Source organism: Amblyraja radiata, chromosome 23 (genome assembly GCF_010909765.2).
Source record: "Amblyraja radiata isolate CabotCenter1 chromosome 23, sAmbRad1.1.pri, whole genome shotgun sequence".
In the NCBI taxonomy this organism is placed as follows: Eukaryota; Metazoa; Chordata; class Chondrichthyes; order Rajiformes; family Rajidae; genus Amblyraja; species Amblyraja radiata.
This window is the reverse complement of record NC_045978.1, coordinates 3,655,354-3,676,767: the sequence shown is the minus strand read 5'-3', so window position 1 is coordinate 3,676,767 and position 21,414 is coordinate 3,655,354. Positions and strand designations below refer to the sequence as shown.

At 44.5% G+C, this 21,414-nt stretch overlaps 1 protein-coding gene across 15 annotated transcripts in view; it reads left to right on the top strand.

Annotated features, from left to right (window-relative positions):
• Positions 1-16,607, top strand: part of tpd52l2 (TPD52 like 2) — a 45,518-nt gene extending 28,911 nt beyond the window's left edge. For 5 of the 15 annotated variants that reach the window (XM_033041375.1, XM_033041367.1, XM_033041369.1 and 2 more), the window contains 4 exons: positions 1,353-1,379; positions 2,877-2,921; positions 3,436-3,484; positions 15,687-16,607. In XM_033041375.1, coding sequence (XP_032897266.1) covers positions 1,353-1,379; positions 2,877-2,921; positions 3,436-3,484; positions 15,687-15,794 — 229 coding nt within the window. In that variant the 3' untranslated portion in view covers positions 15,795-16,607. Of the gene's footprint in view, positions 1-1,352; positions 1,380-2,876; positions 2,922-3,435; positions 3,485-8,226; positions 8,283-15,686 lie in introns of all 15 variants that reach the window. The other 10 variants (XM_033041378.1, XM_033041380.1, XM_033041373.1 and 7 more) reach the window with 6 other exon arrangements.
• The last annotated feature ends 4,807 nt before the right edge of the window (positions 16,608-21,414 follow it).

The window sequence follows — 21,414 nt, the reverse complement described above, 5'->3', positions numbered from 1 at the left end:
GCCTCTCTGCATTCTGCTGTAATTGCTTCCAATCTCCGTTAAAACACTTAAGCAAGACTGTTTCCTTTCTTTCGCTTAAGTTGGAAACGTACCAGTCAGCCTTCACTTCAATAATTAATTCACTTCCTTCAAAATTGATTGTTTGCATCTATTGTAAAACAATCTTACAACATGTTCAGAGGCCAATTAGCCTTCAAACAGCATGTCTGTGGGATGTGGGAGGAAACTGGACCTCAGTCATTTCATCTCACCGCTCCCTTCCGGCAGAAGGTACAGAAGCTTGAAAGCGGACACCACCATACTCGGGAACAGCTTCTTCCCCTCTTTTATCAGGCTTCTGAACTGCCCTTCTATAAGCTAGGTTCCTGTCTAATTCACCTCTACTCCATTGAGGACATTGGACTTTGTCTGTGGAACTGATGTGCTGCAATGCTGAGAACTAATTCTCCACTCTGCATTCTCCCCTTTGCTCCACCTGCTGTACTTGAGTGTGACTTGTTTGTATTCATGTATGGTATATCTAATCTGTTTGGATAACACGCAAAACAAAGCATCCACTGTACCCCAATACACCTAACAGTAATAAATGTAAACATGGTCACGGGGAGACCATGCAAACTGCACACAGACAGGACCCAAGGTCAGGATCAAACCCAGGTCTCTGGGGCTGTGAAGCTGCGGCTCGACCAGCTGCGCCACTGTGTTGCCCGAGCTGAGCCACTGGGCACTGTACTGAGCCACAATCTCTTGACTACCTGGGAATCTCTAGGCCATGACCACTCCGAGCAAAGGACGCACATTTTTGGAGAGAATGTTCCAGATTCATTATGTTTGCAAAGAATTTACAAATCCTAGTATTTTCGTCTTGACTCAGAAATACGTTCTCTCATATTAGTCCATTGTGTTCAGTTTGTATTACATCTTTTCTCTTTTTACAGGGAGTTATAATGATTGGGCTATCATTTAATATTTGGATGTGTCTGTCGGATTTATTGCTTTGTGTCCATGTTTTGGAGTGAACTAATCTATTTTTCATTCCATTGTTTTTCAAATGAACCATTTCCGAGAGTACATTTGTATACTTGAGTGGGTTTTGTGAATTCCAAAAGTGGACATGGTAATTAGTTCACAGCCCAAAATCTTTTGCCTGGAAATGCTCAGTATGGCTTGTCATATAGTTTTGGGTATTCTTTCCTGATGTTTAATTATTTTGAAATAGCACTTTAGAATCATTTGCAATGACACTTTGACTATCATCATCATGCTAGTCATCGGATGGTTATTTTTTATTGGCCTGGATTATCTCTGTTCTGGCTGACCTATCTTTCCTTTCTGTTATTGCCTTATTTCAGGTCTCACCCTTTTTCTCAGTCCTTTAGGTAAGATAAATGTGTCGCCTTCATCTCGGACATAGTTGAACATTTGACGGGGATTTCTGTGTTTGTGAAATTGCTTGATCACAGGCCTTGATTGGGCAGATTCAATTCCTGTTCAAAAGTGCATTCACACCACATCTGTGGCTGTCGTGTGAAGTGGTGTTGAGCAGTAAAAGGTGTTGAAGGCCATAAATTCAGTCTAAATTTGATTCCACACTGGAGCGTAAAAATGCGAAGAGGTAGTTCGGTTCTTCAGTCTGCTTTTTTCACAGCTCTGGCTATTCTGTTTCTGAACACAGTTCCCCCGCCTTTGATCTCTGTCCCTTGTTAAACTGGATTACAAAATAGTCCTTCTTAGTCTTGACTACCTGGCGTGTTTTTGGAAGAGTTTGATTGAATGGCGGAGTAGACTTGATGGGCCGAATGGTCTAATTCTGCTCCTATCGCTTATGATGGGGTGAAGGGCTGAATGGAGGGTGAAGTGTATTAGTACCTGACCTCCAGCCTTGTGCACTGCTCTTGATAATCTTACACAGATTAAATTGTGTAAATTTATCAAAAGCCAATCAAAGAAATGGGGGATTCCCTGAAGGAGCAACTCTTCTGACATATTCAGATGGAGCCTGCAGCTGAAGTTGGTGTTGGGTTTGGGTCCCAGTGAACAGTCAAGGTAGCACTGCTCAAAGTTGACAATCTGGCTGTATTAATGATATCATCCCCCAGACACAATTCCTGCCCTCGGCGTAATGATTCGTAGCTGTTGATTCATGGCTGTGTATATTCAAAGGTGATTATAAACACACCTATTTTAAGCCAGTTCCTCAGAGTGTGAGAACTGATGGACATCCCAGTGCTCATGCACTTTCTTCAGGCTCTGGAACAGTTCCTGATGCAGGTCCACCACTGATTTTCCGGCACCTCCTTTAATCCGGACAAAATTATGCGAGCATTGCGTGTGGCTGGCACTCTTTGGGGACCCGTGTCTCCATCTGAAAAGACTTAAATCTTTGCTTTGTTGATCGTTAATTCTTTATTCAAGTTTCTAGCAGTCCATGGAGCTCCAGAGACAAGGGAGGGGTATAATTAGTGGGTCAAAAGTGTCCTGTTGAATTATTATTACATGACTTCTGTTAGTCTGGCATAACGGGTAATCCAGCAAGGCTCTGGAACCAAGGGTGCTGAAAAATTGATGGTGGGCCTGTACCCGTGCAATAGGTATGGGACATGAGGAGAACTTGGTGTTTGTCAATCATTACATTCATTCATTCATTCATTCCCTGTATATTTGAACATTAATTAATTTAGTATTAATTTGAAGATTGTAAACTTCTATTAAACTTCTTGTTGGTTGTAAGCCCGTGTTTACCTAGCTATTTAATTTGCTCTCTAATGGGGATGTTGACAAACTAATGTTTTGCTCTGTGTGACAATCTACCATGCCCTTTGGGCCAACTCTACCTTTTAACTTGCGCTATTTTTCCCTTTCTTAACGCTTCCAAGTAGCAGTTACTCCATACGTCATTCAATAAGCATGCCTGCCATGAGGTAATGTATTATTACACTAAAACTCGTTTTCCTTTGTGAAGTTACTACATTTCTGCTTGCACCTCTTGTCCAGGAGATCGCCATTTGATTCCCCTCGTATGCTCCCAAGTTTAGTGCTGCATTTTCAGGTCTCATTGTTTTGGTGCAGTTGTATAGTTTCAAGATTTGTGTACGATGTATTATAGCGGAGAAGGCCTCGAGATGGCTCTGGATCAGGAGAGAAGGTTCACGGGGAGGAGCGAATGCCACCTGAACACAAGTCGTGGTCTGATCAACCATGGCTGGGTCTCCTGGGTGAGGGTGTCTGATGTTGAAAGACTCGAAACATCCAATGACCCCAGGTTACATCACTGATGATGTGTTCAGGAGCATCAAGAAATGTATTTTTATCAATAATATTTAGAAAGAGATACTTTTCCATATTCTGTGGCTCTGACCTGTTGAATCGTCTGTAGATGTGTGTGTGTGCTTAATTATGACGCATTCAAACGTTTCCTCTTGTTCTTAATTTCAGGGAATCGCCTACCTTCAAATCATTTGAAGAAAGCGTTGGAAATCTAAAGGTACGATAAGAAATCTCAAATCCCAGCCACATTGTTTTAAAAAAACACTGTGCTCATTGGAAAGCAAAATCAGGTTTTTAGAAATGGATTCACACTTAAAGCAGTTTGATTTTTTTTTTTACACACTGCAGCAAAAAGCTATTCTCACCCAGAAAACTTAACGAAGTGTAACCAAATTGTGGATTCTAATTGACCATGTGGCCCTTGATGATATTTAACAAAGCTTTCCATGAAGTGTTGTGAGTTTTCAATCCATGTTCAAAGTGGTTAAGGAGGAACTGCGAATGCTGGCAAATCGAAGGTAGACAAAAATGCTGCCTCGCCCACTGAGTTTCTCCAGCATTTTTGTCACCTTTAATTGCAAAGTGATCGTGTTAGCGCAGCACGGTGGCACAGCGGCAGAGTTCTTGCTTGCAGCACCAGAGACACAGGTCGATCCTGTCTGTGTGGAGTTTATACGTTTTCCCAGTGACCGTGTGGGTTTTCTCCGGCTGCTCCGGTTTCCTCCCACACTCTAAAGACGTGCCGACCAATGGTTTGTAGGTTAATTAGCTTTGCTAAAATTGTAAATTGTCCCTAGTGTGTAGGATACGGTTTATGTATGGGGTGATCGTTGGTCGGCACGGACTGGGTGGGCCGAAGGGCCTCTTTCCATGCTGTATCTCCAAAGTCTAATAGGTAATTTACAATGATGGTCAATAATATTCTTAAAACACTTCATGGTCTGGGCCACAAATTAATAAAACAAATTTGGGAATCCCTGGGAATTTGAAACAATATTTATGTTCATTAATTCAAATTAGCATCAGATATCACCCTTTTTTGAGGGATTTTTATCCAATATTTTAGTAACTAAATTCAGTGTTGAAGTGAAAGTTGCACAAAAATGGATTTTAGTGTTCTTCTGCTGAATCACAATGCAAGTTATCGAACGGCCCTTGAAGGGACCATTGGCAATATATTTAAGGTGGGAATAGTCTAAGTAACATTTTCAAGAGCTCTTTCTTACTGTGTACTGAGACTCTATCTTAATGGTAATTTTATGTTGCATGGAGTTTGTAATGTTTGTTGTTCTACCCTTGGCTACAACCCCTACCTACATCATGCCTCTAACAGTCATCGCACAAGGATTTTTCCTATTGAAGGTTAACCCGTTATGCAGCAATGCTTAACATCAACTACTTGTACTGCTACTTAAAGCTAGCTAAACCGTCGAATCCTCAAAATCCATACATGCACCTACCGTATCGTTCATGTATTTTGACTGCTTGTATTACTAATTTGAGCTCACTAATACGTAGAATTCTCCAGTTCATACTTGTATCTATACTTGTATCATAGGTATTTATAATATGAGGATGTTGCCAGGACTCGTGGGCCTGAGCTATAGGGAGAGGTTGAGTAGACTAAGACTCTATTCCTTGGAGCGCAGGAGGATGAGGGGTGATCTTATGGAGGTGTACAAAATAATGAGGGGAATAGATCAGGGGAATAGATACAGAGTCTCTTGATTAAGGTGAGGGATGAAAGATTTAATAGGAATCTGAGGGGTAACTTTTTCACACAAGGGGTGATGGGTGTATGGAAGGAGCTGCTGGAGGAGGTAGATGAGGCAGGGACTATCGCAACGTTTAAGAAACATTTAGACGGGTTCATGGTTGGGACAGGTTCAGAGGGATATATGGGCCAAACACAGGCAGGTGGGACTCGGGTGAATGGGACATGTTGGCCGGTGCGGGCAAGTTGGGCCGAAGGGCCTGTTTCCACCTTGTAAGACTCTTACGACTCTAGTGTTGTCACAACACTCTGAGAGTTTTGCTTTGCCTTAACTCAGTGGAGTCCATAAATGAAATTGCACCAGGGTATTTATACCATAATTACAATTATTTTTCTGACCGAACTTGAAACCACTTAGAGAATTAATTGACTCACAGGTTGAGTGGCTGAGCTGCTTCTGGCCAACGAAAACGTGGGATACGGGGAGAAAGCAGGAACGGGGTACTGATTTTCGATGATCAGCCATGATCATATTTAATGGCGGTGCTGGCTCAAATGGCCGAATGGCCTGCTCCACATATTTGCCATGTTTCTATCTGGTCAGGTCAGATCAGAGGAAGCGGACTTCACACTTCAGCAGTGTTTTGGAAACACTGACTGGAAGGCGTTTGCAGCCCAGGCCACCCTTGACTCCCACACGGACATTGATTCCTACACATCCTCTATTCTGGACTTTATAAACTCCACCATCAATAGTGTCACCTCCCTCAAACAGGTGACCATATTCCCGAATCAGAAGCCATGGATGAACAGCGAGGTCAGGCTACTGCTGAAAGCACGGGACACCGCTTTCAGGTCAGGCGATGCTCGAGCCTACAGTTCAGCCAGGGCTAACCTGAAGAGGGGCATCAAGAAGGCCAAGCACTGCCATAAGCTCAGGATTGAGGAGCACTTCAACAACAACTCCGACCCCCGACGCATGTGGCAAGGCATCCAGGCCATCACGGACTACAGACCCTCCAACACCACCCCCACATCCAGCGACGCCTCCTTCCTTGAGGAGCTTAATCACTTCTATGGCCGCTTCGACAGGGGCAATCTAGAGACAGCCATCAAGGCTGTGCTACCTGCCGATCACCAACCCCTCACACTCACCCCCTACGACGTATACATGGCACTGAGTAGGACTAATGCATGTAAAGCAGCTGGCCCTGACGGCATCCCCGGGCGCGTGCTCAGGGCCTGTGCTGCGCAGCTGACAGACGTCTGGACTGACATCTTCAACCTGTCACTTGCCCAAGCAGTTGTCCCCACGTGCCTTAAAACCACCTCCATCGTGCCAGTGCCAAAACACTCCACTGCGGCAAGCCTCAACGACTTCCGCCCAGTTGCACTTACCCCCATCATCACCAAGTGCTTCGAGAGGCTGGTCCTGGCACACCTCAAAAGCTGCCTACCCCCTACACTGGATCCCTATCAGTTTGCCTACCGCAAGAACAGGAGTACAGAGGATGCCATCTCAACGGCACTTCACTCCGCCCTCTCCCACCTCGACAACAGAGACACTTACGTAAGAATGCTGTTCATCGATTACAGCTCAGCATTCAACACCATTATACCATCAAAACTGATCACCAAACTCGGTAACCTGGGCATCGACCCCTCCCTCTGCAACTGGATACTGGACTTTCTAACCAACAGACCCCAGTCTGTTAGGTTAGACAAGCACACCTCTTCAACCCTCACCCTGAACACCGGCGTTCCACAGGGCTGTGTGCTGAGCCCCCTCCTCTACTCCCTCTTCACCTATGACTGCACACCTGTACATGGTACTAACACCATCATCAAGTATGCAGATGATACAACGGTGATTGGCCTCATCAGCAACAACGATGAGTCGGCCTACAGGGAGGAGGTCCAGCACTTAGCAGCATGGTGCGCTGACAACAACCTGGCCCTTAACTCCAAGAAGACCAAGGAGCTCATTGTAGACTTCAGGAAGTCCAGGGGCGGCACGCACACCCCCATCCACATTAACGGGACGGAGGTGGAACGTGTTTCTAGCTTCAGGTTCCTGGGAGTCAACATCTCCGATGACCTCTCTTGGACCCACAATACCTCAACTCTGATCAAGAAGGCTCACCAGCGTCTCTTCTTCCTGAGGAGACGGAAGAAGGTCCATCTGTCTCCTCAGATCCTGGTGAACTTCTACCGCTGCACCATCGAGAGCATCCTTACCAACTGTATCACAGTATGGTATGGCAACTGCTCTGTCTCCGACCGGAAGGCATTGCAGAGGGTGGTGAAAATTGCCCAACGCATCACCGATTCCTCGCTCCCCTCCATTGAGTCTGTCCAAAGCAAGCGTTGTCTGCGGAGGGCGCTCAGCATCGCCAAGGACTGCTCTCACCCCAACCATGGACTGTTTACCCTCCTACCATCCGGGAGGCGCTACATGTCTCTCCGTTGCCGAACCAGCAGGTCCAGGAACAGCTTCTTCCCGGCGGCTGTCACTCTACTCAACAACGTACCTCGGTGACTGCCAATCACCCCCCCCCCACCCCCAGGACACTTATTATTATTTATTCAAATCATTTGCTATGTCGCTCTTCCAGGGAGATGCTAAATGCATTTCGTTGTCTCTGTATTGTACACTGACAATGACAATTAAAATTGAATCTGAATCTGAATCTATGTAGGAAAGATGGTGTAAATTGGAGACACTTGCTCTGTGGCTAAGATTTAAAGCATGCTGGATGATTCTGAGAATTTAATGCTCTTGCTCTGGGTAAATGAGGATAAACCCAAAAGATAAATACAAGTGCAATTGCCTGGAATGCTTAACACTGCATTTATTGCTGCTTCTGGCTGGAAAACTCTAACTTTTCATGAGCATCAAGAGGAGAGTTGATGTACAACAGGCTTGAAAAGGAGAAGGATTGATTTTTAACTTGTGTTAATAGAAATTATATTTGAAGAGTATTCCATATTTCGGAGAGCTTAATGCAACCAGAACACTATATTCCTGGTCAGACATAGATTGAAACAAGATTTTAATCTTGCATTTCTAGTTTTTTAAACTATCTGTGAATAGTTTTGTATAAAAGCCATTTCCGTTGCACATGTGATATGAATGATGGATTCTTCTGAATGGATTTTTGAAGTTAGTTTTCATTCTTGGATGACATTGCAATGCCTATATTTGTTTCCTCGGTAGTAACAGTTGAGTTTTTCTGTGTTTGCAGTTATTTAACAGCAAAACTTAGCCAGTATTTTGAAGAAAAACAGGAAAAATGAGAGGGTGAGTTAATTATTCGTATCGGTTAGATTAATAGTGACAGACACTGAGCATTGGGTCCAGGCGCACAGAATATGATTCATTCTCAGCAAAGATCTGAGAGTTCACACATTGTTATGTTTTTTTGCTCCGTTTAAAACCTTCATTTTTGGAACAAGTATAATCTTGCACTCGTGCCCATTGAAATCTAAAACCATTTGGGCGGAATTTCAGTCACACCCATTAGTTCTACAATGTTCACACACACTGCAGTCAATTAAGTCTCCATACTTTTCAGAACCCAAGCTTTAGTGTTTAAATTCTGTCTATTGCAGCTTCAGAAATCAGAGCAGACAATTGTTTTTTTCCCAGATTCAGCTACCAAATTATTTATTTGAATTTTGTAATCTTCAGCTTCTTGTATAGAGACATTTTTGGATTAAGTCATATTGGCCTTCCTTGACGGTGGAGAAAAGTCTGAATTGGAGAACTGATGGGTTGCTGCAAATGACTGTGCATGGTGATATATTTTTTAAACCTTCCACTTTTCCCCATAAGCAACATTTAAAAATGTATATCATGGCAGCAGCATAGATTCTCAGCAGAAGCAGCCACACACAAAATGGCCTCCAGTCTTCAATAGCAAGTTAAAATAGTAATGAAAACTCGCATGTCTATCGCCATCTGCTGGGCAGTTTAAACTGTTAAAAGTTTTGAGAAAAGCTTGCAAGTTTTAAATATAGATAGATGCATGATGATTATTCCTGTTGGTCTTTTTCAGCCGGAAGTAGTTCGTATTTGGATAATTGTGCAATAAATTCACACCTTTGCGACCTCTCCAGTGAATCAACTAATTAAAGCAGAGAAGTGCTGTAAAAAAAAAAACACAAAATTTACACTAAGAAACTTATTGATGCAGATTAGAGGGAGATGATTGTCGGGATTCTGGTGCTTGAGTTTCTAATGCCCCTGTCCCACTTAGGAAACCTGAACGGAAACCTCTGGAGACTTTGCGCCCCGCCCAAGGTTTCCGTGCGGTTCCCGGAGGTTTTTGTCAGTCTCCTTACCTGCTTCCACTACCTGCAACCTCCGGCAACCACCTGCAACCTCAGGGAACCGCACGGAAACCTTGGGTGGGGCGCAAAGTCTCCAGAGGTTTCCGTTCAGGTTTCCTAAGTGGGACAGGGGCATAACTCTTGGTGCTCTGCGGGTAAATGTACACAGAGTACGCAGAAAAACAAACTGGTGCAATTATAATCTCCAGATGTCCAGTCAGCCCATTAATTTGCCGCGCCGTATAGAGCATTTTATCGGGATGCATCACAGCCTGGTTTGGGAACAGCTCCATCCAAGACCGCAAGAAATTCTAGCGAATTGTGGACGCCACCCAGACCATCACACAAACCAACCTCCCTTCTATTGACTCCATTTTTTACCTCACGCTGCCTCAGCAAGGCCAGCTGCATCTTCAAGAACGAGTCGCACCCTGGCCACTCCCTCTTCTCACCTCTCCTGTCAGACAAAAGGTATAGAAGTGTGAGAATGAACATCACCAGATTCAGGGACAGTTTCTTCCCACGTTACCAGGCAACTGAACCATCCCACCACGACTAGAGAACCTCTGCCTATCTCATTGGTGACCCTCGGACTATCTTTGATCCGACTTTACCAGCTTTGTCTTGCACTAAACGTTATTCCCTGATCATGTACCTGTACACTGTGAATGGCTCGATTGTAATCGGGTATTGTCTTTCTGCCGACTGGTTGACACGCAACAAAAGCTTTTCACTGTACCTCGGTACACGTGACAATAAACTAACACTGATAAACTAAAGCTAATTGCCTCTCATCTAATAGTACAGTTCTGGGAATGAAACCCTTACAGATCCCGGGAACTGCTCAAAGTCTTGTCCCTAATGCTAGTCTCAACCAAATTTAAAAAAAAACTACAAAACCGTTCATCTTCACTGGTCTGTGTAAATATCATTAATCTGTTGCAGAGATGGAGGCCATAGATTTAAAAAAAAAAAATTATTATTGTGGTTTTAAGATAATTTTCAAATGTTTGTTTAATCCAGTAAATTAAAGGCTTCTTTACTGTGAAGGGGTTGGATGGTTCCATCTAAAACTGTTACCAGGGCCGAATGCAAGACTCGGAAAGAGAGCTTTCTTCATTTATGTTGCAGTGGACAGCGTTCTTAACCAATTATAAGATAAAGCAAAGGGATGGTGATTTAGACAAAAGTCCAACGAATGCCTAAATGCTAAAGTAAGAATTAAAAATGTAGGGAACAATTGGTCAGACAGCATTTGTAGGGAGAGAGTTTTTAGCATTTAGACAATAGGCAATAGGTGCAGGACTAGGCTTTTTGGCCCTTTGAGCCAATCAATGTGATCATGGCTGATCATCCACAATCAGTACCCTGTTCCTGCCTTCTCCCTTATCCCCTGACTCCACTATTTTTAAGAGCCCTATCTAGCTCTCTCTTGAAAGTATCCAGAGAACCTGCCTCCACCGCCCTCTGAGGCAGAGAATTCCACAGACTCACCACTCTCTGTGTGAAAAAGTGTTTCCTCGTCTCCGTTCTAAATGGCTTACTCCTTATTCTTAAACTGTGGCCCCTGGTTCTGGACTCCCCCAACATCGGGAACATGTTTCCTGCCTCTAGCGTGTCCAACGTGTGCATTTCTGGTGTGTGTGTGTGTGTGTGTGTGTGTGTCCTTTCATCAGAAGTGGCTGTTGAATGATCATTGACCTGAAATGGCAATTTGTTTCTCTCTCCAACGTTGAATTGTAAGAATCATAAAACCTCCAATAGCTCAAGACCTCCGATGAGTTGAAGTGAAGTGTGATGGAAAAATGTCACAAACATCGTGTTTCCCTCTTTAAATGTTTTAGAGTGACCCTCTCAATTTGAGGATGATGTCCCCATGATGCTGGTACTAAAGTTGCACATTCACCTCGGATGAAGAAGTGGTGTTTAGTGGGGAGGTGCAGCTGGAGAGGATTGTCCTGGAGAGGTTTATTGGTTATACACTGTGAATCCAAGTTCAGTGAGCATTTGTAGAAGCAGATAAAGGTTTGTTCGTACTGCTGAGCATCTAAATTCTTAAGTAGATACAAGGAACTGGAGATGCTGTTTTACAAAAAAAAAAACAAGATGCAGTGCTGGAGTCACTCAGTGGGTCAGGCAGCATCCCTAACGACATGGAAAGGCGATGTTTTGGTTTGGCACCCTTCTTGTGCTAAGAAGGGTCTCGACCTCCTCCTCCTCTTTCTTTCCTGTGGCATGCACAGCCTAAAGCTGTAGATCAAGTGGCATGAAAAAACGACATCTATTTGTTTGTGCACATCGGGTTGATTGCATTAGACGAAACAGGGTGGACCACATGAAGGTTGCAATCTCCCATCCCTACTTTCCAGTGGTGTTTCCATGTTCTCCAGAGATGTTGCCTGACCCACTGAGTTACTCCAGCACTTTGTGTCTTAAATTCTTACGTCTTTTGAATTCTTAGGTTTTCCGTGTTTGGCCTGGTACTTTCACATTTTTGGAAAAGTAGTGGCACAGTGTCTTTGAATGCATTTATTTCTTATAGACAATGGACAATATGTGCAGGAGGAGGCCATATGGCCCTTCATAGAAACATAGAGACATAGAAACATAGAAAATAGGTGCAGGAGTAGGCCATTCGGTCCTTCGAGCCTGCACCGCCATTCAATATGATCATGGCTGATCATCCAACTCAGTATCCTGTACCTGCCTTCTCTCCATACCCCCTGATCCCTTTAGCCACAAGGGCCACATCTAACTCCCTCTTAAATATAGCCAATGAACTGGCCTCAACTACCTTCTGTGGCAGAGAATTCCAGAGATTCACCACTCTGTGTGAAAAATGTTTTTCTCATCTCAGTCCTAAAAGATTTCCCTCTTATCCTTAAACTGTGACCTCTTGTTCTGGACTTCCCCAACATCGGGAACAATCTTCCTGCATCTAGCCTGTCCAACACCTTAAGAATTTTGTAAGTTTCTATAAGATCCCCCCTCAATCTTCTAAATTCTAGCGAGTACAAGCCGAGTCTATCCAGTCTTTCTTCGAGCCAGCACCGCCATTCAATGTGATCATGGCTGATCATCCACAATCAGTACCCCTTTCCTGCCTTCTCCCCAGATCCCATGACTCTGCTATCTTTATGAGCTCTATCTAACTGTCTTGAAAGCATCCGGAGAATTGGCGTCCACTGCCTTCTGAGGCAGAGAATTCCATGTGCATTGTATTTGTGCTTTTTCTAAGAAAACCCAGTAATGGGTTACCTTATTTCCCCCCTGCCCCCCAGCAAGTCAGGAGATATTATTTAAAATCTCGCAACCAGCTGCAGATGTCTGTTTAAGAACATCAAAATTGGAAATTATCAGTGCTGAGATCTGCAAACAAAGAAAATTAACGAGAGCACTACTTAAAAAAAAAAAAATCTTAACTTCCCAACCTATGTTTTTGTGAATACTCTAATCTTGAATTGGAAACGTGACCTGTTGGCTGGTGCCAACATTCGAAAAAATCTTCTGTTGAGCCCAAAATATACTTGCATTATAATTCCAAGTACATGTGACAATGGGTTCAAGTTTAGTTTTCTTTAATCCTGCTATTCTTAAATATGTTAAAAACACTAACTACATAGCTCCATCGGAAGCAGAAGCCCGAATCGTCAGTGCTAAGTACTGCCTAATTGGATCTCGTGTTTGCCTGTTTACATGCAGATTAAACTTCTTGAGAGCTACTTGGAGAACGTTCGGTAGCACGTCTCAAGATCGTCAGCCACCCAGCCAACTTCCTTCTGCTTATCCATCCATCCAGAATCACCAAATAAACTCACCATTTTGGCACCCGCCTGTCCTTCACATGCGATGATTTTCTTTTTCACAGCCCATACTCTTAGAAATCACCATTAGCTCGCATTTGAAAACTTCGGGTGATCAATGTTAAATTTACCAGTTGAAGTTGTGTTCCCTCGCCCCCCCGCAAAGTTTAGGATTATTGAGATTTTTGTTCTCGATGGTTATGTTAGTGTCACATATACCAAAGGGACAGGGCAGGGCCTATGGTCCAGTCGGCAGCCCCTCGAAGGACCCCTGGTCTCGTGCCGTCTGGCCACGCTGGTTCTCAAACATCTCGTGCATCTTCGAAAATCCTTTTAACGTGAGGGATGTACCTGGAAGAGGAAGAAGCCTCTGCAGCTTTGTACCAGATCTTCTGATACTATTTTAAGGCGTTTTGCTTTTCTCTTCCATTTATCCCACAAAGGTTTTCCTTCCCCCTGTTGGATCTTGGGAAACGTTTTCCTTTCTAATTTTTGCTTTTGGGTTAATTGTTAACTGAATTTCAATCACAGGTTTTATTCAGACAATGAGACATTTTGAGTCGTCTGAAGAACGGCCTCGACATGAAACGTCACCCATTCCTTCTCTCCAGAGATGCTGCCCGTCCCGCTGAGTTACTCCAGCTTTTTGTGTCTATCAATTAGACTTTTTTTTAATGTGATCTGGTTAACTTTATTTTTCCCTCTGGGTACATCCCTCTTGGATAGTTTCTCATCACAGAAGTGTGCAGTTTAGCAGTGACTTCTGTAACTTGTATCATGATGTTAATTGTGATTGCTAGCTTTGTCATTGTTAGCTTTTCAGAGGACATGTTCTCAAACGCTGCTGCATTTTGGATGTTCCATTTGTTTATAAGGACGTGAAACCCTTCATGTCGCTACTTGCAATGCAAAGTGCTCTCAGTTTCGCTCAAATAAGTAGAGGTGACCATAGCTTATTTGAAACAGATTCTGTTGTTGCTGTTCCCTGAACTTTCTGACCTACAATCGCTCTCAATTAAGAAAGACTTTATCATTAACAGATTTTATGGGGTTATGGAAGAATTTTCCCACACAAACTTGAGTGTATGGAGAGTATGGTGATGGGTTAAGAATGCAGCCCTACTGGACACCAGTGTTGAGAATGATCATGCAGCTTGTTTTGTCATCTATCCGTGCTGATATGCTGGCCATGGGTCAGCAATGCAAGGATCCAGTGGCAGAGGAAGGATTGCTGCATCATCTGTCCTAGTACACGGTTGGAATTTTATTGCTGAAGGTGAAACTGAAGTCCATGAAGTAGACTACGCTCAGTCTGCCTTGGCCTACATGATCTCCCAGTTGCCAAACATTTTGATTCCCACTCCCACACTGACCTTTCTGTCCTGGGCCGTCTCCACTGTCAGAGTGAGGCCACACGCAAACCGGAGGAACAGCGTATTTCATATTTCACTTGGCCAGCTTACAACCCAATGTATGAATATTGATTTCTCTAATTTCAATTAACTTGCATTCTTCTCTCTCTGTCCACCCCCCCCCCCCATCCTAGTTGTCCACCATAGTTCCACCGTTCGTATCCCTTCATTATCATCTCGTCTGCAGCCAACAATGGACCATTGTGGGCTCCACCTTTCCCGAATCATCGGTGCCGGCTCCGATTTCTTCTGTACCCTTTAATACCCCTACTTTCCCTCTTCCATGACTCCCAGTCTGAAGAGGGGGTCTGGACCCAAAACGTCATCTGTTCCTTTTCTCCAGAGATGCTGCCCGAGTCGCTGAGTTACTCCAGCTTTTTGTGTTTATCTCCAATGAAGTGGAGTCTAAAGTAGGTGTCCTTGCTATCCAGCTGTTCCAGGGATGTGTGTAGGGCCAGGGAAATGGAATCTGGTATGGGTGGGCGTGTTGCAGAGGTAGGCAGATTGCAGAGGATGGTATGTGTCCAGGAGGCTGCACCTGAAGTGTGCCATGATGAACTCCTCCAAGCACGTGATGGTGAATGTCAGAGTCACTGAATGATGGTGTTTAAGGCCAGCTACCTTGTGCTGCTTTGACACCGGGATAATGGTGAGAAAACACATTTTCCCCAGGGACGAGGAATTTCAGCTATTTAGTTTCTTTGGATAAGCCGGAGAGAAGAGACTGAAGAAGGGACCCAACCCAAAACATCGCCCCTTCACGCTCTCAAGAGATGCTGAAGATAGACACAAAATGCTGGAGTAACTCAGCGGGACAGGCAGCATCCCTGGAGAGAAGGAATGGGTGACGTTTCGGATCGAGACCCTTCTTCAGACTGAGGAAGGGTCTCGACCCAAAACGTCACCCATTCCTTCTCTCCAGAGATGCGGCATGTCCCGCCCTGTCCCGCTGAGTTACTCCAGCATTTTTGTGTCAGTGTTTTAAACCAGCATCTGCAGTTCCTTCCTGCACATTCTCCAGAGATGCCGCCTGACCAGCTGAGTTACTCCAGCACTTTTTTTTTGTCCTTTTCTAACCTGCAGGATGGTCTCAGCCGAAACAATTCTCTGACTCCTTGACAAAAGTTCTGCTTTCTAATGTTGTGCTTTTTGTTTCAGGCTAAGGTTATTGGAAATGAGAACAATGCCAAAGACGGCTATCAATCTCCCACTGCGACAAGTCCCACCGCGGAGGAAAAGCTACCCCAGGACAGTGCACCCTTCTGAGCAAGAGACGCCCTTCTCACTACCCGAGGCTCCGCTCATTTCCAAACGCCAAATTTCTTGCAAGCATCACGTAAATGTACATATGGTTGTTGGAATTTGGAGAGGCGTATTACTGCTGTTCTAGAAATCTGATAACCATTTTGTAATATGTAAATCATTGGGGGGGGGGGGGGGGAGAACAAATTATAGACCTTCAAACTTCTGACAAGTTTCAAAGCCTCAGTTTTTACTTTACTAAGCTATTGTCACCAAGAAAGTTTAGCTTTGAGTACCTTTTTTGAAAACCTAATTTTCAACAGTTTCAAGCACACTACGTTTGACGATGGTTCATATCATACCTGCCTTATTCTGTGCTTAAATTACACTTTTATAATTCTGGGACAGAAGTGGGTTGAATTTCCAGCACCTGTCTAATGACTGACATTTGAGGAGTTATTTGGCCACGGATTTCTTCTGCTTTTAGTGTATCTCCAGCATCTTTAAATATGTTTACGACATTTATGTTAGCAACCGAAGCATGCAGACTTTTCCTTTCGGAAGAAAGAGCAGCCAAAAAAAAAAATACCAGTTGGATACATGCTGTGGTTTGTACACACAGTGGGCTATAAGGGACATTAATATAATCGAGTTGGGTTTTAATGGAACGAAACAGAATTTAGTTTAGAATGTTTTGATGCATAATGGATCATTCTTTGACCATTCTTGTTTTCAGACAAAAATGGGAGTTGGTCTAATGTTAGGTGTATACCAGGGTGTAATTGTATATTTCCCTTTATATCACTCGAATGCTCACAATAAAATTGGTTATTAAAGCAATATCAAAGAACAAGTGTTTTTCTTCTATAAAAATCCAATGTAAAGTATCCTTTATTATCATTCAGACTTTTCAGTCTGAACGAAATGTTGTGCCTTGCAGTCATAACATAGAATAAAATAACAAAACACACAATAAACACAGATTTAACATCCACCACAGTGAGTCTACCAGGCACCTCCTCACTGTGATGGTAGGCAAAAGTCTTAGTCCTTGTCTCTTCCCTCCTTGTTCGCCCTCTGCGTTGAGGCGATCCAGGCTTCCGATGTTGCAACCCCGCCGGGTGATGGTAAGTAAGTCCCGCGGCCGAATCCAAGCTCCTTGAACGGGCCGGTTCAAACTCCGCGGCCCGGGGCGGTCGAAGCTGTTGTTGCGGGAGCTCCGGGGGCTGGGATCTTGAGGAAAAAAACTAAGTTTTCCACTCTGGAATTCCTGCCAGATTGTTTCATCGATATCTTCTGTTGAAGGTCGAGTGTTGAACTTTCACTTCCTGTTTAATCAAATCTCTCCCTTTCTCCTCAACACCCCTCCATGATCAAAATAAGTCCTTTCATCATGCCAACAGCTTTCAGCAAAAATCTGTTCTGTTTCCAGTCGGATTCAATTATAAACAATATAGGTGCAGGAGGAGGCCATTCGGTCCTTCGAGCCAGCACCGCCATGCAATGTGATCATGGCTGATCATCCCCAATCCATACCCTGTTCCTGTCTTCTCCCCATATCCCCTGACTCCACTATCTTTAAGAGCCCTATCTAGCTCTCTCTTGAAAGTATCCAGAGAACCGGCCTCCACCACCCTCCGAGGCAGAGAATTCCACAGACTCACAACTCTCTGTGAGAAGAAGTGTCTCCTCGTCTCCATTCTAAATGGCTCTTATTCTTAAACTGTGGCCTCCCCCAACATTGGGAACATGTTTCCTGCCTCTCGTGTGTCCAAACCCTTAATAATCTTATATGTTTCAATAAGATAGCCTCTCATCCTTCTAAACTCCAGAGTATACAAGCCCAGCCACTCCATTCTCTCAGCAATTCAATTCAATTAAACTTTTTTTTGGCACATATACCAAGGTAGGCTGAAAGGCATTGCACACACAACCTGGTAAAATCATACAGCAGACCTCACCAAGGCAGTGTACAAGTGTTACCATGTTTCTGGCACCAACAAAGTTTACAAAAGTTCACCAAACGGTCCCATCCTCCACCAAAATGAGATTGCCATATCTTTCGTATCAATGGTTTTGAATAATGACAAACTTTGAACATAGAGCCACCTCACATATGGGTCTAGATCGTTTGTGAGCTGCAGTGACCTTTCAGCCCTGTATTCCTTTGTAGGTGACATGTTACCAGCTGATGCAAATGTGTCAGAGGCTGAACGATGTGATGTGGAGGGGTGTTCAACAGTGTTTTATTGTCGTGTGTCCCAGATAGGACAATGAAATTCTTACTTGCTGCAGCACAACAGAATATGTAAACATAATACATAACAGGAGAGGAAAAAAAAAGTTCAGCGTGTGTGTGTACACATGCACACATACGCAATAAATAACAAATATAGTGCAATAATAATAAGTCTGTTGCAGTTCAGAGCTTATTTGTTGTTGTGTTTAATAGCCTGATTGCTGCAGGGAAGTGTCTATTCCTGAACCTGGACGTTACAGTTTTCAGGCTTTTGTACCTTCTTCCCGATGGCAGGGGTGAAATGAGATCGTGGCCAGGGTGGTGTGGGTCTTTGATGATGTTGGCTACCTTTTTAAGACTTCCTTGCCATTTGGAATCCCAGGATACGCTCTCTAAAGCAGAGCTGAGTTTCCGGGCAGTGAATGCGGGTGATGTACAAGAGCTGAAGCACGTCAGACAGTCTCCTTTTCACTTTGTGTGAGAACTATTGAGAAACTCCTTCATGAACTTCATTGAAGTCTTTCTTTGAACTTCATTGAAGAGCGTGGTAGCTGGCACAAGTTGTGAACTTATATTAACTCTCCTCACATTGTGTTCCAAACTAAGGAAGATCAGAATCGGTACATAACTTAGAAACTTATAAAATAGCTGCAGGAGTAGGCCACTCGGCCCTTCGAGCCAGCACCGCCATTCAATATGATCATGGCTGATCATCCAGAACCAGTACCCCGTTTCCTGCTTTCTCCCCATATCCCTTGATTCCATTAGCCCTAAGAGCTATATCTAGCTCTCTCTTGAAAACATCCAGCGAATCGGCCTCCACTGCCTTCTGTGGCAGAGAAATCCACAGATTCACAACTGTGTGTGGAAAAAGTTTTTCCTCATCTCAGTCCTAAATGGCCTACCCCTTATTTTTAAACTGTGACCCCTGGTTCTGGACTTCCCCAACATCGGGAACATTTTTCCTGCGTCTAGCCTGTCCAATCCCTTGAAAATTTTGTTTCGATAAGATCCTCTCTCATCCTTGCAAATTCAAATAACTTAACCAGAAAAAGCTTCTGATAATTGCTACTAGTTATTTAGATTTACTTATTTTTTTCCTTGGAGTTTTTATTCCTGTTGGCAATGTGTGCTGCAAGGTGAGTTACATGCAACCAGTTCCATTTCCCCAACCATCTATATCCCTTCCTCTAGCTTCACATCTCGGCGCTTCACTATGCCAGAGGCCCTGCTTAGATCCTGGTCTTGGGTGCTGTCTGTGTGGAGTTTGCATGTTTTCCCTGTGACCGCGTGGGTTTCCTCTAGGTGCCCTGGTTTCCTCTCACATCACTATGACGTGTTGGGTTTGTCCGTTTCTTCCCCCCCCTCCACTACACTCTAAAGAAAGGCCCCAAAGCGAGATGTCATCTCACCATTCCCTCCACAGATGCTGCCTGACCCGCTGAGTTCCTGCAATACTTTGTGCCTGTTATTTGTAAGCCAGAATCTGCAGTTTCTTGTCTCTGTGTTCTGCAGAATGACATCCTCTTTCTGTGGCCACGGTGCATTTCCACTCAAAGAGCAATGGCGCAGTGGTGGAGCTGCTATCTCATCGCCAGAGACCCGGTTCGATCCTGACCTTGGGTGCTGTCTGTGCGGAGTTTGCATGTTCTCTCTTAGACTGCATCCTCCCACATCCCACAGACGTGCGGGTTTGCAGGTTAATTGCTCTCTGCAAACTGCCCCCAGTGTGCAGAGAGTGGATGAGAAAGTGGGATAACATAGAACTATCGATGGTCAGAGTGGACTCGGTGGGCCGAAGGGCCTGTTTCCGTGCTGTGTCTATTTAAACAACTAAAGAAGAAGCTAGACACAAAATGCTGGAGTAACGCAGCGGGTCAGGCAACGTCGCTGGAGAGAAAGGATAGGTGACGTTTCGGGTCCGAACCCTTCTTCACACTTCAGACATTTCAGACCCGAAATATCACATATCCACGTTCTCCGGAGATACTACCTGACCCAGTGAGTTACTCCAGTATTTTGTGTCTATCCTTGGTATAAACCAGGATCTGCAGTTCCTTCCGACACATAAGAGACAGAAGCCGCCTTTAAGTGTCTCCAGTCTCTCACAGTTTGGCATCTCTTGTTTGTAGACACTTCCATGCGCGCACACTGCACGCTGCAATCATTGAAATGAACAAGCAGCAGGACACTGGCACGGTGCCTACACTGAAAATAAAAGAAGCATCTCCATTCAGCGTTACAATGCACAAGGTAGACAGAAAATACTGGAGTAACTCAGCGGGACAGGCAGCATCTCTGGAGAGAAGGAATGGGTGGCATTTTGGGTCGATACCTGTAGATTGGTTAGGGGGTGGGTGGCACAGAGATAAAATGTAGTCGGGGTGCAGTAAGACTGGGAAGGGGGAGGGGATGGAGAGAGAGGGAAAGCAAGGGCTATTTGAAGTTAGAGAAGTCAATGTTCATACCGCTGGGGTGTAAGCTGCCCAAAGCGAAATATGAGGTGATGTTCCTCCAATTCGCGCTGGGCCTCACTCTGACAATGGAGGAGGCCCAGGACAGAATTATTTCAAAGTTGTTGCAGCTTTGTTTTGGACATCGAGCGTGGAAACAAACCCTTCGTCCCACTGTGACCACGCTGACCATCGATCACCCGTACACTGGTTCTATCCTACACACTGGGGATGATTTACAGAAGCCACTGTACTACAAACCTTGTATGTCCTTGGAGTGTGGGAGGAAACCGGAGCACCCGGAGAAAACCCACGTGGTTCAAAAACCTTTTGATTCAAGGCTCATGGTTACATGTGAAGGACATTTCAACTGAGAAACTAACCTTATATCCATTTAGAGATGCAGCATAGAAATAGGCCCTTCAGCACACTGAGTCCACGCTGACCAGCACTATTTACTCCAGTACTATAACTATCCCATTTTCTCATCCACTCCCTACGCACTAGGGGGAAATTTACAGGGGCCAATTAACCTACAAACCCGCATGTCTTAGGGAAGGGGGGAGGAAGTCACCGAGAGAACCTGCAAACTCCACACAGGCAGCACAGGATCAATCCCGTGCACAGTGAGGCAGCGGCTCCACCAACTACGCCTCCCTGGAGCCTTTTAAAACTGTTTGGCAAAGTAGAATTGCTCGTGACCCAGTGAAGCAGCGGGTGGAGCTGCTGCTGCCTCACAGCGACACAGACCCGTGTTTCATCCTGACCTCGGGTGCTGTGTGTGGGGAGTTTGCACGTTACCCCTGTGACCTCTGTGGGTTCCCTCCGGGTGCTCCGGTTTCCTCCCACATCTCAAAGACGTGTGGGTTTGTAGGTTAATTGGCCCTGTGTAAATTATCCCCTAGTGTGTAGTCTGTAGTGAGTGGATGAGAAAGTGTGAGAACAGGGATCT